The sequence below is a fragment of the Battus philenor genome, unplaced genomic scaffold, assembly GCF_028537555.1.
Source record: "Battus philenor isolate CCGP_79_NKW_IND1 unplaced genomic scaffold, ilBatPhil1.0.hap1 SCAF_5, whole genome shotgun sequence".
NCBI classification, from domain to species: domain Eukaryota; kingdom Metazoa; phylum Arthropoda; class Insecta; order Lepidoptera; family Papilionidae; genus Battus; species Battus philenor.
The window spans coordinates 7043058-7063481 of record NW_027181715.1 but is presented as its reverse complement, the minus strand read 5'-3'; the positions used below and the strand labels follow the sequence as shown (position 1 = coordinate 7063481).

At 33.2% G+C, this 20424-nt stretch overlaps 1 protein-coding gene across 7 annotated transcripts in view; it reads right to left on the bottom strand.

Moving 5' to 3' along the window:
• The window catches only part of C3G (C3G guanyl-nucleotide exchange factor), a 52692-nt gene that overhangs the window by 30285 nt on the left and 1983 nt on the right, over positions 1-20424 (bottom strand). For 5 of the 7 annotated variants that reach the window (XM_068772235.1, XM_068772236.1, XM_068772237.1 and 2 more), the window contains exon 1: positions 6768-7953. The exons of 1 other annotated variant lie outside the window; for it this stretch is intronic. In XM_068772235.1, coding sequence (XP_068628336.1) covers positions 6768-7431 — 664 coding nt within the window. In that variant the 5' untranslated portion in view covers positions 7432-7953. Of the gene's footprint in view, positions 1-1836; positions 1968-6767; positions 7954-20424 lie in introns of those variants that run through there. One more of the 7 variants, XM_068772241.1, reaches the window with a different exon arrangement.

Below are 20424 nucleotides of genomic sequence, written 5' to 3'. Positions count from 1 at the left end.
TTTTATATAGGTTCTCAAGTTCTACCCAAGTTAACAAGGCTATTATACTAGTATGATGCGAGATAGCGTTTCCGGGACTTTGACAACATCCCTCAAAAGCACTGTTGGGTTTTAGAAGGTAACATTTGCGTATTATACTTATCATTACGCTCTCCTAGATAAATTTCATAAAATAAAGAAAATATTTAATAAACATTGAGTCTTTGATTATAAAGAATACAGACAGGAATGGCAATAAAAGAAAAGTGAAGAATATACATGTATATAAAGCCTTGTTCACTGTACTGATTTCAGACATGGAGATTGAGAGAACAGCTAGCAAACAGTATAAAAATTTGTCAAAACGGAATAGAGAGAAGCACATTAGGAGTTAAAAGAAAAGATCGAATAAAATTCGTATACAACTTACAATCAATTAAAGAGGAGATGGACAAATTACAAGAGAGAGAATAATAAATGGACAAGAATATTAACGGAGTGGTATCCCACGGGACTGCAAAAGAGGTAGATAGAATAAGCGTATAGCAAAATACAGAACGGAATGGAAAGAAATTATAGCTTTTTTCCTTACCAGAAGACTATTGAACGACTATTAGTCGATATTTATATAATAAATAAATTATTACTATTAAAGCAATTTTCAACAATAAACGATTTCTTATTTTATTTCATTCATTAATTATTTGTTAGATGAAATAGTTTGCAAAACTTGAAAGTCTCCAAGTCAAGAGTGAATAGGTATTTTTTAGGCCAACATGTACCACCGTAGACCTCGTCACCGCTTAACTTTAGTCGAGACTGAGGTCAATTCTTTGTCTATAACCAAAAAAAAAAGACAAGTCAGCAATATTATTATTATTATTATATATTATTATTAATATAAGTAGGTAATACTTATGTGTTCTCAACAAGTTCATCTTTTTAACACGAACAATGGTCACTTATTTTATTTGCGAAATTAAAATATCTTACTGTAAACGTAATTGAACGAATGAGACAACAACGTGATTTCATTTAATTACAAAAACTAGTGAGTAGAATTAATTACCATAATTTTATAAGGAAAATCCATCAAGGTCTTCTCGTTTATATGTTTAGTGGTATGAAGTGGTATGCCTTGACCAATGATGCCAAATTCATAGACTTAATTAACGACTACATGTATTTGTTACGACCAAATAAAGATATGACCATCAATATATGGAACTACGCATCGCTTCGAAATATTTTTAAATGTGCTTGACTGAGTTTTTTATATAGTATTATTACATGTAGTAAATAATTCGGAACATTATCCTTGCATCTCTATTGAACTATTAAGAAAAAAATAAGGCACAATAGTTGCACCTAATCCAAGAAAAAGAAAGATCTCAAATAAAGCAATTAACAAACACAGATGTGATATTCGGAGAAAATGAAGCTTAACATCTTTTGCCGATACTATTTAGGTCTACCTCGCTTCACTGTACAAATTAATATACTACTGTTATTTTTTTTCATAACCTGCAAATGCACTATTTTCGTATCAACGCATATATTAAAATAAGTTAAAATTATTTAAGTTTTTAAACCAAAATTAAAATATTAAATTAAAACATATAATAAATTAAATCAATAAATTTGTAAACTAATTACTTTAATAATAAACTAAGGAGAACAAAAAAGTATAATTATAGAAGTGCAATTAAATTTATTATAAACTATAACTTATCAACCAGGACTTTGACCCAAGGATCGACAGTGTCACCAACCAGTCCCGCAACGGGCGTCGAATCACTGACTTAGTAATACGCAGCTACATCAACTTCCTTATTTGTTTTCATTGTCACATCGTACCTGAGATTTAGGTTGTATCAATTATTCCGAAACAAATTAGTCCGAATGGATAAGACAGCACTATGAACGATAATTAAAAAACTGCACATAAGATGAAGTAAACAACGTTATTAAGGAGATGACGCGCGCGTTTATAAATATACGCGGTGACAGGACGCACCCAGGCCGCGACGCGTGACGACTGAGGGCGACCGGGGCGCGGCGACCGACGGACGGATGGCGGGACGGACGGGAGCGAGTGCGTCACATATAAACAAGGAGACGCCACTAACTCCTACTTAACATTCAGCCTGAGCGATTCCCGTCTGTCGCATTTGCTTCTCGGTATTGTCCCTTCTCAAATTAATGTCTGATTCCACTATATTCACGATTTATTTAAATCCTTTAAATTTATTTCTTCATTTAAATAAAACAAATATTTAGATAAGAGGTGTCCTAAATTAAATTAATTTCATAGTTTATATTCATACTGCGAAAGAATGAAACAAATATACAAACAAGTCACAAAGACAACTATAACAATTGTTCTAACTTTACCGACAGACTTTGTACTGTTCAAAGATATTAGTCGTCTGACCAAAAAGAAATATATAAGGTAATATAGGTATACGTCAGATCAGTAAATCATTTTTCGTGTTTCAAAACTAATCAACGATGAAGACATTTTGTGTTATATACGCAATATAAATATCGGAAGCAAAAATAAATTTTGTGTATCTAGGACTCGACTTCATTCATACATGTTAGCAAAACTTTATATAGGATAATGTTCAGAAAGCTTCCATTGCTAGTTTTTAACAATTGACAAACAATGCTGAGCTACACTGTATACGATTTCCTGGAAGATAACAGATCTTAGGAATAATGTGTTCGGCTCCAGGACGTTTCAATGTTTAATTAAATATATATAATCCTATTACATTTTAAAATAAGTATGTCTAGTCTCGTCGAGTTTCTTTTGCGTGTTCTTCTCCTGTCTGAGAAATTTCATCAGAACTGATATAAGATTCAACTTGACAACAAGAGATGTAAACCATCGTATTTGAATTAAAGAATATTGTCATTTCAATGACATACAAAAATTATTATTCGATTTAGTATACTACACGTATACTTTAATATATTAACAATGTATAATATTTTAAGTGTAAAGCTGGCATACGATATTTTGTTTGATTACATCCTGACACGCCTTTGTTTGGTTTTGATTAACGTCAAATGTTTCGCAGTGCACAGTCGTGGAAAAATGTTTTAATTTACTTTATAGTTTTATGGGAAAAGAAGTGTTGTTTTAGCTGTCTTTTTCACAATCTTGCCTATATTTCTTTCCATAAAAACCATCTCGGTGCCTTACGAAGGTATGAAGAAAAATCATTCTCGAGTGCGCCTTAGCAAGACATTCTGGACCCATTTTTATTTATATAGAACATTGCCACAAATTCAAAATGTACAGCAATTTCGTATAAAGGTATGTTGTTATTAAATACGTGAATAAACATTTTTTTTTTTCACTGATTCACCTAAAAACGTTATAGTTTGATATTATATAATAACTATTGGATGAGCCAACACAAATACTAAAAATATTTGCTATCAAAATTACAGTAAACAAATTAAATGATGCAAGCACACAAAGTTTTACATAATATTTGTATTCGAAATCATTACGGAAGAGAACGGAACTAGAATAACAAATGGCCGTTACATGAAAGATGCTAAATTAGTTCTCAGTGCGATGAATAATTGAGCGCCGACGTTTCATCTCATAAAGTAAACATTAGTTTTTCTTTTTCAATATATCTGCGACCATAAATCAGGTCGTTAGAAAATGTTACACTTTTTCTAGCATTCGTTTAAACACAATGAAATCATTACAATATTGTAAGCTTTTAACTTTAGACTTAAAACTGCAGATACTACGATTTATTTTTAATAATATTTATTATTGACAATGGCTGACCTCGTTATTGTGCAAAAAACAAATAATTGTGAAATCTTAAATCAGATCAAATCTTAAAGTAAAAGTATGTACAGTATACTAGCGCTCGTAAAAATATATCCAATTGCATAAAATGTGACTTGCGGTAATAAATTATTTGTTACAAACTTATTCGAAAGAGATGCTTTATGTGAAATTAAACGAAATCAATTAGCTGTACGATATCGCAAACCTTTATTTTTATATTTTATAACCTAGTTCGTTTATTTGTTGAGATGTTATTTTTCTGCGTATATATCCCAATCCTACACAGCACTGAGTTGCATTTTGAACCATAAAATGTACTATTGGCGCTCAAGTGTCAACGGCAATGAAGGCAATAATAGGCGATAGTCACCAAAAAAAACGAATCTTACAAGTGTTTAACCTCTGTATGCTTATAAATATATGATTTAAACATAAATAAGAAAATATTCTATTTAGTTAATTCCCATTTTAATGTTCATGGAGGAATCAAGATAAATAAGAAAGACCTGTTCACATCTGTACAGCAATAACACTGAAGAGAAACCGTTCTAAATTATAGTTCGTCGCACGTAACTATAAAATTTTAATTATAAATAAAGTATAAAATTAAATACACAGTCGTCGTCATTTCAGTCCATAGACGCCCACTACAAGGCATAGGCCTTCCCAAAAGATATAGATACCATAATCGCCACGTTTGGTAGTTGTGTTAGCGATCGTAGTGTGGAATCATGGTACAGGGAGGACGCTGCTGCCCATACTTTGTAAACTTGTTCTGTGAGCAGTGGCAATCCTGTATAATTAATGCACTTTAAGGGAAAAGAACCCTCGACCTATGATCCCAAGTCTCAGTCCTCTACGGCTGGGCTACGGCTGATCGACAACGAAATAATAAGAATACATGCATAACCTAAACAAAATGCAAGCAATAAATTCTAGTTTTTATACCTCACACAAATTGACCTTTTCGCTATTAATAATAGATATTTCCACGAATCTGGTTAATGAAAATACATAAATATTTATAGCGGCAACATTAATTAACAAAATGAGTCTATGAATAAAAAAATAACGCGCCGGGAAATCAGAAACGCTTTACACGTGAGCAGTGTAAATTAGTATTAAATGCTAATGACAATGATAATCGCTCAAGTAAATAATTAAAAGCGATAAAGTGAACAAAATGAAGTCAATTATCGCGTACATTTTCTACGGTCGTTAACGCACTCTGGTTTTTGCGGACGGCCTTAACATTATCGTAACAATAGACACAATGGTGCGTTCCCGCGTCCGTTACGCCTTGTTATACAATATCAGTGGGCCCGATGTAGTACACGACACTACAAGCGCAATGACACGCGCGAGGATATACTGAAACAATGCACTGCTCTCTTCCGCCGTTTTTCCGATGCACAATCTCTTATCTCATATGAATTGCACCTTTAAATTTGCTATTTACTAACACTCCTGCCTAATTTTCTTAACAGAACAAAAACAGATGATGGAATACACAAAATTATTAAGTAAACTATATGGCGGGAGTAACGTAGGTTAAGTAAACCTAAACTAACATATTCGCAGTAAATTATTTATCAGTGAAATTTATTATATTATTGTTTAAATGAGTATGAAATTAGACAGCGTGATACATATAAGCAAGGCTTCAAGTATTCTTAGAATTACTAAATGGAAGCATCATAAAATTCATTTCGCTTCAGACATTTACATGACATTTTTATATTATGGAATGTATACATCATACATCCTTCTTACAGGGAAAAAATATAACACAAAATTTCTACTATATTTCTAATGTCTTCGATTGATGGCATGGACACGGAAGCATTATCTCCAGTTCGCCCTCCGTCATAGCAAACATTCCTCGCTTCGGATACGGCCGACTTTATGGCCTTAATACCGAACAATCACAGGCGCGTAAATTCCTGCTTCTTGGTAAGGATCAAACAATACTTATCCCTCGAAAATCAAACGTCTGCTTAACGCCTTGGACCGTGTTTGGCTCCACAGTGAGAAATAAGGCCATGACTAAAAGGTCCGACAAGCCGGCAACCAAGACGGGTCAAAAGATAATGTTTTTGACAACTTTGCAAAACGGAATATATCGAATAACGTTAATAATCAATTAGAAAGATTGAAAAATATCGGTTTCTATAAATTACTCGTAATAAAAATTCGGGAGATTACATTACTCACATAATAACTCAATTATCGAGACGTCAATACTTTTCTTTGAATGAAATGGAGATAACAAATTACTTTTCGAATTATCGTTATTTCTCAGATCAATGTGATCCAAATTCTTGTTTTGAAGCAAGTTATTCTTTTATTAGTATTGAATATTTATAAAAAAAAAACAAGTCAATCACTGCAAGCCACACCGCCAAGTTTTTATTACCATTCACTCTGTCCTTGTATCGTGACATATTAAAATTCTGGAAGTGTTTTTTAACATTATTATTTTGATAATAATATATAAAAATTATAAGTTTTAATTGAATGAAATGAAAATTAAAGGAATAAATCATCAATTCTTTGCGCGAAAAGGATTCAATTAGAGTAGTACAAATCTATTATTTCACATATTTAATACGTATTACATATATACTAATAACTCAATACAACAATCTATAGAGCTCATATTTTAATAGTCTAATAATATTGTTTTAAAAACATGTAGATAATATTCCTGTGCCTGGGACACAGTTATTAATCTACTGCAACAAGAAATACCTGAAAGAATTTAATTTAATTTATACATATCATTACCGAGTTTTTCTTTCTAAAAATCTTATTAATAAAGTTTGCACATTTACTTAGTATTTTCCGATTAAATACAGTTACGCCACAAAATACTTAAGCCTGTATGACACCATAATATCACGTACGAAGATAAAGCGCGCATGAAAGAAGTATGGATCTTAATAATATTAGTTTAGAAATCTACCCTTAATAGTCCTTTTGTCGGCTCCGCGGTCGCCAATCTGCCTGTAGACGCCAACTCCAGGGGCGGCGGTGCTCCTAGACACGCGGCGCATGGGCCTGCGCCGAGCCTCGGCAACCGAGTAAGAATTCCTAACATCTTCTTTACGTGTTGTTGCCACACACTCTTCTAAAGGCGAGGAAAAATGCTTTAAATTTTCTTCACACACAAGATTCTGCAGACTTGAGCCGTTTCGAATTTTATCTTTGTAATCACCATTTCGCGTCTTTTTCAATGTCAAGTTATCAAAACTCTTGCACGAGCTCAACGGTACAACATTGTTGTTTCTAATATCGTAATATTTGCTTGGATCGAATACACTGATTCTAGGTGTGCGAATGCCCAGTACGTCTTGCGTTTTGTACTTAGCATTTTGCACGTGGGATGGACATGCATCTGGTTTGTATCTGTTGCCTCGGTGTTTAATATTACGGATATTTCGTTTAATAACAGAAGTACCTCTCTCTTCGAGTGCTTGCAAGACATCGCCGGATTCCAGAATATTCAATGGGTTCAAACCGTTTTTGTACACACGGTAACTTCGCTTATTTCGTTTTTGATTTTGATTGTCATCGTTGAAAAAGCTTTCGTCGTAATGAGGCATCTTTGAATACTGTACACGGCTCATTATAACATCAAATCATTGCTAATACAATAGCTCTGCAAATCATTGTCACAGAAGAAAAACTCTTAAAGTTGGTTGTATATTAGGCAGTCAGTCTAGCAAGCAGTAGTGAAAGGGAGTGCCCTGTAGAAATCTTCGAAAGTAGGCAACTTACTCGCGACAAATTTCACTTCTGCAAATCTATATGTTTTATACAAATGCTACCATATCTTTCAACATTTCTTAAGCGTTATTAGCTAACATTTCTGTCTATGTTACGCGTATCAATCATAGACCGAAATAGCGGACACGCTAGCCACCTACAATTAGGTCATTATTTATTTACAGTGGACGTCTCAGTAACGTCGTTCGCGCTGCGCATCTCCTGCCTTCGCACATGTGATCGTAACTGTGATGTACGACTTGATCCGGGAACCTTGACACTGGACGTCAAGCGAACACATGCCACACCAAAATTTTATTTCAGCATTAACTCTTATACACCACTGAAATTTAATCACACAAATCACATTTATTTGCAGAAACTCCTCACGAACTGTTATTTTCCACTTGTCACGATTTATCAGCGTATAAAAACAACTCTTACAAAAATATATAATTACGAAAAGATTGCACTGTTAAACAAATTTTACTTTCTCTGCAAAATCAATTACATTAACATTCGTCACACTGTCGCAGAATACAGTTTGGTCGGTGTGGTAGCAATCACGTTATCAGGTCAGGTGTTCTTATGCAAACATTCGAAATATGCATAGAAGATAGTTTGCGGAGATTACGCGAAACAACACTGCTATAATCGAATAAGCTATAAATAGATGCGGATTTTTCGCGGCGCGATCTCGATATTCAGCGGAGCAACGAGCGGGTTTGCTCGTGCGCGTCGAAGCATACTACAGAGCCGGGACGACGATCGGTCGCTGGCAAGAGCGGTGCGGCCGGCAGTGGCGTCGCAGCGGCACTGGAGGACAGCGCCGCCCGACAGTGAAAGTACCATGCATCTCCACTATGCCAACCGCCTAACTCTACGCAATACGTTAACAAATCCTTCATGGGTCTGAGTGTACGCATATAAAATTCCACAACATATATTAAACCTTCATTTTCTTAAATCTAAAATTAAAAGTACGTAACTAAATAAATCTTAACAATACAAGATATATAATGTAAGTAAGAATTAGAGCAGTTTTTCATAACAAAAAAATGTTAGTATGACAATTGAAAGACTTTACTATATAGTGATAGATTGCTCTTGCTTTTTGTTGGTAAATATAAGACTACACTACTGCTCACTGACGAGTTTAATTACATGTCATATTTACATACATGAGCATACTCACCAGTAAATGATAGAAATGTAATATTCACTTTTTAAATAATTTATTACCATAGAAAAAAAAACTCATAATATCCTCTCGTGCATTCTCGTGTTTCATTTTCTACTACCCATTTATTCGATTTAAATATTTAAAACTAAAATAAAATGTATACTATTATTAAATGATTCATTATATATTTAAGAGTTTTATTTGATCGAAACGTGTAAAACTTAGTTTGTCGCGTCATTTGCATGGTTCATATTGCAATATTCACAACGAACATTTTTAAATTCCATAAAAAAATGGCAATGTTGAGTTTTTGGCCGACTTTTCTCAGCAGATCAGATCCGAGCCGGTGGTAACTTTTACTTATAATGTTAAAATAATCGGCGATTCAAAAATGGGTACTAGGACGTACTTGAATAAAGATATTTTGAATTCAAATAGAGCTATAAAGTCAAAACCCTCTACCAAAACACATTCCCAGCAATCCAGAAATATATAATAATGACATTTTAATTTCTGTACATCAAAATTCATATAAACAAAATGAAATGTTACAAAAATTTAAATACGTTCACGACGGATCGCTAGCTGATGTCCTCTACAGAATTACGCTAGTGGAAAGGTTGCGTAAATATTACGTGACTGTAGACACACGTTATGTTATTGATGGCCTTAATGACAAAATAATAAATATATACGGAAGGCGACATGTTCCGTAAATATTTTTATACGGTTAAACCCAATATTAAATTATCTAAGACATTCGATAAGAAAAGTATTTTAAATGTCTACTTGGGTTACTCTAGATGTAAAAATGTTTAAGATATTAAAATGAAATACACAAATATGTGAGGTTAAATATGAACACAGTACATGTTAGAACTATGTCAGTTGACCATTCACAGTTTGCGCCAGGGTTACACGCAATGGTATTTGTGGACTACTTTTAACTGTATTGTACACGCGAATAGAAAATAATTAATTTAAAAGCCAACAGCTCAGTCGCGTACGCCTACAGTATTTATTTATAAAAGTCTGTTATAAGTACGCCTAATCGGAAATGATTACGTAAATAACAGATTTAGTTCCTAATTTCTTGATTGCAAAAAATATTACAATTTAATCAAGGGAAGGCAGTTCTAAATTCTTCAGTAATGGTTTAAAAGAAGCAAATAAAACTACAGCAACATTTACTTCTCATATTTTAAATATCAATGTAAACCTGTAAATGCTGTTAAAAGCAAGTAGTAATTTAAAACCGTCGCGCGTTTGGTTAAGTCTAGACGAATTTAAACAATTTTCAATGCTATAGTAGTTAGTACGTTAAACCGGATTACCTAAAAAATGTTCGATGTGAGCAACTGTAACAGGAAATCCAACTAAACGAACGGTTCCATAACAAAACAAATAAAGAATTGTCGGGTCACGAACAGTTGAATGTTGATAGTTGAAGTAGGAAACATGATGCTTCAGAATCAGTTTATATAACTGCAATACGAGAAAACCGTTCAACAGTGATGAATGTATAAAATTAATTTGCATGCATACACCAAATTACCTCATTAAATATTAAAATTTCTAATACTACTGTCGTTATAAAAATAGGATGAAATGAACTATAGAAATTACCACTATGAAGTAAACGGAACAAGCAGAATAATGTAGTTGGGAAATATACATTTAGATTAAAGTTGTTATGTTTACAAATAAACCTAAATTGCAATTATTATATTATGTAAAATATTTATACGTTTGAATTATAAGTTAAAGAATAAATTAAAGCATAAATGAAACGACTATTTATACTTATAATTAATTTTCTACAATTGAGTGCTTTATTATAGTAACAGCTTGTCTCGTTTACGCGTTTTCGCTCTCTAAAGTTTATTGACACGATCGGGCGAATCGGTGTGCAATTAAAGAGTAAACAGGTCTAATGCGCGCCGTAATGGTTGTCGGCTTAGGTCTTTCCTCCGATAACAGGAAGCGGGCAGACGCACTAGCTGAGCGCAACTCACTTTCCAATAAACTAGCCCGATCGTGATACCTTGCCTAACGGGATCGTACACCTCTGCTCTCGGCCGTCTATTACACCCACCTCTTAGCCAAGCTTTTCATGTCGCGAATTTAAATTAATTGCACACAAATTGTTTAAATTCACCGTGCGGTATTATTTTGTAAATATCCAACGTCGTGGTCATGTACGTTACCGTTGCATACACTTACGCCTCAATTGCAACATCATGAAGTACTTTAATTCTTCTGAGTTACGACTATAGCGCTTTTCATATTTTTTACCGGCGTTCGTTAATGATGAGATAAATTATCTAAGGCGTTGGATGCCGCGCTGCTTTTAACGAAAAAACGTCACGTCTTCCGATGCGTAAACAGAATCAAGCGAGACTAAGTTTAATAACGTGGTTTGGTTTCAAATTGCTCCTGGTTTCATAAAAACCAACCAAGACTATATAGAAGGTAACGCTAGAATCAGAGCACAGACCACAGAGAGATAATACCAACGAAGGCGCCTTTGCTTGATGTTGTAATGAAAAAAAGTAAAAAGCAAACTTATAATTCTCTTTTGCAATGTCATTTGGTTCAGAAAATATTTTTGTAAATGATTCGACTATTGGATAATAAACATTGCAATTTATCTAAATTCTTTTAGTCAATGTAAAATTGTATTTCCACCACCCTAATATTTTTAGACATTGAATACTAACCTTTCGGCATTACTATACCAGTTTCATGTATTAATCATCATATCAGCCGATAGACGCCCACTCTAAAGCATAGGCCTCCCCCAAACATTTATTCATAGTTTTATAAAAACTAAAAATTTCTAATACAGAGAAATGTTAAAAAAAATATATATTTAAATCAGTTTAATGGACATGAATGCAACGAATCATAATAAACATTGCAAATCTACAACAATATAACGGTATGCTGTTTCGCAATACCTACGGAACAAATCTGTAGGTAATGGCTCTTTCCAATACGTAATAAAGGTTATAACAACTACACATGTTAGAGTCATTACACAAACGCGTAGCTTAAAATGTAAAAATAATGAATACATTTTGTGTAAGAAACAAAACGAGAAACTAATTGATTAAAGTTAACTTTGTTAAACAATTATAAGAAACTTTAATGAGGTCACTGCTTTAGTAAGGCGATATGTGAATATGGTCATACTTAAATTTATTCTAAATATTTTCTGAGAGAAAATCTTTAAATTGATCAAAAACAGAGAAAAAAATTTAACGTGTGATTTTACAGTACTCATATATAATTAATTACTTAGAACTCATTATATAGTTAGTCAATGAAAGCATCATTATGTACTAGTTTTTTGACCCTATCATTAATGCTACTTCTATGCTTAATATCGCTGGTTCTAGTATCATCATCATTATTATTCTTGTTCGCCTACATATGCACATGGGCGTATGACATATGCTTTCATCCATTCTCCACTACCAAGGTCTCGCATTTTCAACCTTTCTTAAGAAATCGAATTCTTATCATAATTTCAAACGTAGAACGAAAAACCGCATCCATAGTTTAGCGAATGTAACGCCAAGATAAGCAGTACGATATACAAGTAAAGACAATTCAAACGAATTATTTCAGCTCTGCGAACAGTACGTAATACACCTGTTGTTAAATCACGACATCAGCCCATTAAATAGTTAAGGCCTTGGCAATTATTCATAAGGTCATTTAGTTAACAATATCGTACCGCTATGTAGTGACGTTATTACGACAACTATATTGTAATGGCGGTGGGTTTCGTTTACATGAGGCCGTCTGTACAGGAACCATTGCGACATAAATATTCGCGACTAAATAATAGGTGCTGTGTAACGGTTTGACAGCATAGGTAATAAACCTTATGATTATAGCACAACCTCAAGTGAATTTGATCTACTTCAGATGAGATAACCTGATATACTAAAGAGCACCAAAGCACTGTGCAAGTCGTCAGCGACGTGAATTAAGATATCCCTAATAATATCCAATTTAGGGCAGGAAAAGGCACCGTAAGATTAAATAATTGAAAAGCATCATAATGGCACTACGCTAATGAAAGCGGCCCTTAACACTTACTATCAAACGACTGCAATTTCACTTAATGTACAGTTTATTGTTTCCACTTCCTGTATTTTATTATTGATTTTCAAATCCATTTCATTAATTCCAAACCGTTTAAAAAGTTAATTAAAAGAAATTTGCAAGCAATGTGTATGAATAAATGAATAATTTATAATAACAATTTGAAAGTGCTCGGCGTACAAACTAATAACATTTTGAGAATCAATGCTAAAAAAATACTTAAAAGATCATTGATAAAGAAACTGAAAAATGTACAATCCAAACTTGTACCTTGAGTAACAATTGCATTTACTTTCAAATTGATAACCATTTGCTACAACATGAATTCCACGACTGTTAAATATGATTTTAGTCACTCGGTGATCCCAGAAGCTGCGAGTTTCTTAATCAGTATGAAATACTATCAAAGTTTTTGCTAAAATCTATATTCATTCATACTAAGTACATAGGATTCTGTGAGTGTCAAAAGTTAATGATAATAGACCTCGAGGAACAAAACCGTAAGTTTTTGTAATAGCTTAAGAAATCCTTAATGATGGTTGTTATAAAGATAAATTATTGTCTCGAAAGTCCTTGCTAACAGGGACTAAATTGATATATGTCTGTACTTGAAAATCATGCGTCTTTTATCTGACTGTGCACTGGAATAACTACAATGTTTTTCACATTCACGGGATGCTTCTTAAAGAATGTATTGTAAAAAAAAATATTTTCGCATATACATTCCTCCATTAAAACATGAATAGTTAAATGTTAGCTATTAGCCATTAACGTTATAAGGTCTCTACAGGAGAGACCTGTGTCCAGCAGTTGATATTCTAAGGCTGAAATAACGATGATGATAAGTCGTAATAAAAGGGTAGACGCTTGTTCTTGCATTTCTTCACTCTTATAAAATTCCTTTTAAATAGTTTCAGGATTTATTTTAATATAATTTTATATTTTGTGCATGTACTCGTACATTGTATAAGCAACATCTTTTCACATTAACATCAACAATTAACATCGTTTTGTCTCTAATTCAAGGACTAATTCGTCTGTAAGGTTTTTTTTTTTTAATTTGTGCTAGTATACTTAATTTTCCCTTTTCAACTATGGTTATTAAAAGTTACTCACGATTTGCAATATTTTATATTTCTTTACACTCAATGACAAATATTGTAAAATTACCCGATACACTTAAGATAATCTTACGGCCTGCGTAATGTGAGACATTAGGGAAGATTTGCGTATTGAAGCAAACATTTGCAATGACAAAAGCTATGCGAATGGTAATAGAGGGGATAATGACTTGTGGCTGGTGCTGCAAATGGGTTCCCTGTAACGGGTCTTCACATACCTATATCGAGTAAAAACTAATGTTTAAATGTAACTTTAATAAAAACAAATGTTACATTTAGGAATGTTGTAGTTATAGAAATATATTTCTTATCTACATGTATTGTGAGACGTGGGTTAAGAAGAATGTATGAAATACTTATTTCACATTAACCAAATTAATATTAATTGCCAGCTTGCAAGGCTCAAAACACGAGAGCGACTACATTAATTCGTCTAATTTTTTTAAAAAAATTCCAGGGCTCGAGAAAGGTTTTAGGAGAGATAAAATTGAAAAATCCAGAGTAATACATACAAAATAACACTTATTTCCCGGAGTTGATCGCTGCTAAAGCGTTGCAGTCTACGAAGTAAAAAACGTATTTTTTATTAGAAATCGTTTATGATTAAAACAGTAGAAACGTTCATTATAAAATATACATTTTATTCTAACATTACAAACTCTGCCGAGGCAGCTAGTAATTAAAATAAAGAATTAATACCTTAAACGTTCGAAGTTTAAAATGCACGAGCAAGCTGCGGTTCGAACTATCTAAACTATCTGTGCCGCCATGATCCCGTTAGTGGCGTGTTAGATCGAAGCTGCATATAAAATGTTACATCGAATGGCATGGCTTAGAGCAGTCCTTAAGCTTTACTTGTGTTTTATGTAACTTATTCTTAATAGTGTATAAAACAATACTAATATTATATCCACATCGCAATTAACGGAAATAGATCATAAGACATTTTACTTTATTTTTGATACCAGCCTAAATATAGAATGGGCTCACACCTAAAGCCTACATGACGAAGGAGTTTTCGTTGTTTAGTTGGAAGGAATTTGCGGGCTACAATCGTAACACGTGGTTTTAGCAAGATGTTGCCACTTGTCTCACATCCAACAAGTCCCTGGCGGTGGGTGGATAAAGGGATGTTTCCGGTAACGTTGATTTCTAGCCAAGGCGACATTCCATGGCAACCCAGGAGCTCAGATCTATCCCCAGCAGACTTCTTTTTATGGGGTATTTAGTCGTCGTATCTACATCCATAAACAAAATATGCTACGTAAACAGAAAAAAAAATCAAAGAAGAAATGTCAACGATCGGTCGCGACGCGTACTTGAAAATTTCCGCTCTGCTAGTATTTAAAAACACTCGCTTAAAAACTGCAAAAATTGTAATGGTGGTCATTTCGATGACATAATATTTCAAAAATGACTTCCAGAAAATTACTTTTCCTGTTAAAAAACAAATTATTAAAGATATCTAACGGTTTTCTTTGCAAGAACTTTTCAAACGTAACTAAATCATGGCCCACCTTTCACTATACATAGCTTAAGCTAAGAGTTCAATTAATAAAATTAAATTGAAATCTGACACGGCTGTTTAGCAATTACCTAATTACATATAGGTAAATGTCAAAATTTACTTTGGTAAGGCAAAATTATATACGGAGCTTAACTGAAAGGTCCTTGCTACGTCCAATACCTCTGTATAATGGAAATAAAATGATTGTAAAGTATCTTAAATCAACCTTTTAAATAGTTTTTTTTAATATGCATAAATATGTATTTAAATATAGATCCATAAGACTTGGGTACTTGAAATTTGTTAGGAATATTCCTTTCATCAAGAAGAGCTCTACTATGAACTAACGAAATTCTCGTGACGTAATAAAAAGGGGCTTTCATTAAAAAAAAAATATTTTCATCCTATATATCTTATAGGTAAAAAATATGTGCAGTAATTTTTTTGTTAAAATTTACCAATTTTATGTAATGACTACACCCACAAAAAGGCGGTGTGGGACAAGTGAAGAGGGCGGAGGACAGCTAGTTATTACTAACATATAAAGGTAAGCATGAACGAAATCGGTATTACCAGAAATATCAGAAAATACCTTAATAACAATAACACCTTAGCCAATGGCCGACCAATTTGAATAAGCGACGTCGAAGACGGATAATGACCGCAATCACGTACGGGCCCCGTCCGTGACCAACGACCTGAATGCGCTCCCGTCGCGTATCAGCTACATTTGTTTCGTGGACACATAGATTACTAGAATCTACACTGATATATCTAATCTTCCTTTAATAACTAAATTATTAAAATAAAAATATTCACTGATAATATTTGTACAGATAAAAATAAAGAATTTAAAAAAACTAAATCAATGGATAATATGTCAGAGAAAACGTTTTTTCGTACTCTATATGTGAACAAATTTTAAGTATTTCTTTTATCATAATCATCATCCATCATTTCAACCACAGGACGTCCACAGCTGGACATATGCCACCCAACAGATTGGATTTAGACTTGCCAACAGGGCCCGTTGGAAGCGGCCCGCATCTAGTGTCTTCCAACGACCTTCTTTATCATACCGTGTTTTTTTATAATCGGCTATAATATTCGATAACACTATTTATTTCGATACTGTCCAATCGCTGAAGATATTTTTAGATATCCAATCAAAAAAACAGCGACACATAATTTTGACCAGACATTCTTTTCATGTTAACCTAACTGTATCTAAAGAATTCTGAAGTGATAAAAATAGATGAAAATCTTACGGAGCAATTTGACAGAGCTATATGGTGGACAAGTCGCATCTTAACAAGTACATAACATTGTCACACTACTTTTAATTTTAACATTATCTTGAAACATAAGTAGAGATTGCCACGGTGCCTTACAAGTTTGTGGAGTATAAACCATAGTCCGGAAAGAACTTCCACCCACAGCATGGAGAGACGATCTTGTTAAGGTCGTCAGTGTCATCCGGAAGGATGTCATCTGGACGCAGGCCGTATTTTAAAACTTTAGTTGAGTGTAGTGAACTATTGAGAGTAGATATTCTATTTATACCTCAAGAGTACGACACGGGTATGCTGTAGTCTATAGAGCTTAACTGAGCTGTGAACTATACTTCCTTATCGTAGATAACAAACATTTTTTTTATTACTAGTGATCAATAGTTATAAAAATGCTTTTTAGTAGAAAGATTTTGCAGTGAGTTGGTGTGGCACGCAAACATAACTTTTTTTAGATATAACCAGACGTTTCACTAAGAACTAAACTATTTTGTGGTCAATCTCTTGTTCTAAAGCAGCCTTTGCATGTAGTTGCTATGCCGTGACTACTAATATAAAAATGTTGCCTCACCTTTACAGTACCGACTATGTCTGTAACACGTCAACGAGAGCGAGCATCTTCGTAGCACCTAATTCTCGAAGTAAAAAAGCTACAAATAATTTTATGCGACTGCTATTACAACTGCTTGTATTACTTTTTTGTAATAAATCTTTATTATAAATTGAATTTCTCCGTTAGTTATGAAAATATTTCTGAAAATAATTTTCAGAAACACATGTAAAAAAATGGCGGGAGACTATTTACGTATTTAATATTTGTTAGTTTTCTAAACTAACATTTATTGAATAACATTAATAAAAGCCAAAAACAAACATTAAAACAGATTTAACTTCTAATAAAATACGGAAAACTCTTTAACGTAATAATATACTTGAATAGTCTCACTATCAAGTTGTAGGTATATTAAATAACATTACGAGATAACAAATCAATAAGAATGATATATTTTGAGTAAGATTTTTTTTTAATAATTATCAAAGTAATTTCAACTAAACCATATTAAACAACATTCGGATTCAACTGGGAACATGTTAATGCTATGACATCGTTTATCTATATGGAAACTGGTATAGGGAACGTTTCGTCTCTGATCCCTGGAGATATATTATTATTAGAATTAGGCCTCGTGAACGATAAACCTCAGTGTTTTTGCCTCCCTACATAAACATCGTGACAATTCTACACGAAGGCAACGCTTTTAGACAAAAAAATATCACATTAGCCATTAGCCACTAAAATAACGAAATTAAAACAAATGCACCGTTCCTTTAACGAACTGAGCCTTAAATGTAGTGTTAGGTAAGAAAGGAAATAACTTTCACAACGCCACATCTGACACGTTTGCCATTTCCTATTTTACGTGTACGTGCGTTGTTATACAAATAAAATATTAAATAAATAATTCAACAATAACACTGACACGTCAACTGAAATACGCTGTTATAAAAACCGGGAAAATACTTCGCAAATTATTACTAAATTCAATAGCTATAATAAGACTAATGTACGAGCAGCGGTAAAGAACTAAAACTTATGATCGCAGGTCACAGGTTCGATTGCCGGAATACAATCTTACATAATTCACACTTTGTGCAATAATTATATAGAATAGCCACTGCCCACAAACAAGTTTCCAGAAGATGGGCAGCAGCGTTCTCGTTTTAATAAAATACCACACTACGATCACCAACTCTCCTGCCAAACGTGGCGATTATGGTATATCCCATGGATATCTTTGGGGGCGAGAAAAGAGAGAAACGACGACTAATGGATACAAGCTTACTTAAATTTCAAGTGAAACTTCTCATACTACCATAACCATACGTATTTTTAATGTAATGTTGGTAGTTTAATAAGTATTTTTTAACTTTTTACAACCTTACTCGTCGCAGCGCGTCGTCGCAAAGTCGTCGCAAAAGTTTATTTATATTAGATTGACATTTTACAAGTTAAAGTCATTAGAGAATTTATGTCCCATATTTAAATGATTGTTCAAATTTCCCCACCAAATACCTAAATAAAGTATCTAAAAATATACATCTAAGTAAATTACATGCGTCGACATAAACACATTTTTTTATACTTAATGTAGAATTATCGACAAAAGAGACATTGACGTTCGACATCGGTTCAATATATTATTTAGACATGACGTTTGTATGGCTCTTGACGCTTATTGTCCATTGCTTTTCCACGTCACGGTTAATTTAAGTGCTCAGGGGAGGCACGACAAAGAAAACTTTCTCAAACACTAGAAACTTAAACAACTTAATCGCTTCGCTGTTACTATATAACGCTGTTGCGAAGTATTCAGCTTGCTAAATGACTATTGACGATATTGACAATGCTATTCTAATAATAAAGTTACTTTTGGTAAGAAACAGGTCACGGAATTGACTAACCACTTAACAATGATTCATAGAGTTATTTTGCGTTAATTTCATTTTCACACTACTATTTTTAATATTATTGGAACATTAGTAGCGATGATCACTGGGACCTTGAAGGTCTGAAATGGAGACCGTGGACGAGCAAGTGCAGCTTAAGACGACCATCCGATAGACGACTTTGTTAAGATCGTAGAAAGACTCTGGACGCCGGCCACTTCCCATCGGTTCCTTTTGACATTTTTGGGAGAAGCTATGTTCAGCTGTGGACGTTTTACGGCTGAAATAAAGATCGGGAAATCGGATACATAAAGTTATTTGGCCCCAAAGAATTTATAAAAGCTTTAATAAGTGAAAATATATTCAACGTCTATGCAGACATAATCTGCTCACGATTCCATCTTAATCCTAGAATCATTCTGATACAAAAGTAATTTCCGTTACAAGCCTTGAACTTTACGTAAATAAACTTACGAATAACCAATCTCTAGCAAGTTCACAAGGGTATGTTTACAAATTTTTAATTAATCTTCGTTTCAAGTACGCAATGAAGTCGTTATCCGCCTCCTCTCACACTTTAACGTAATTTTGAATTCATCAGATGTAGGTCATCAGCAAACCGACCGAGCGCCGGAAGCTGGGGATTGGGCCATTGTTTCTAATCAATTTAACATTACAAATTCGTTGTTAACTTGACATAAAAAAAATTAATTAGTAAGGTTCCTTCTTATTTGTTTATTTATTTTATTAAAAAATTTAATAGAATTTCCTAAAACAAACTTAAAAAAGTTAAGTCTGTAAAGTGTTTTTGCACATGTTGTTTTCAGTAAAAAAATAAATATGTTATTTTTTTTTTCACCTTATTTACAAGATACAAAAAGGTATATAATAGTGATAAACTTTGTACACTATTCATTTCTAAATTTTTGTGTTGGTCGTTATAACATTGTACAGGTTTAATTAATTACCTACAGCTGCCATGAGATGTGAAAATAAATAAATGATTAATATAAATAATAGTGAGAAATTAATTTTAATTTTAGATTATTGTTTATCATAATTACATTAAAGTAAAATGATTATGATAGATACTAATAAAATCCCATTAAATAAATGCATGAAAGATTTACGAAAAATAAATGCTAAATTTGAGACATAGTTTGTTACTGACAGTACTGGAAAAGACTATC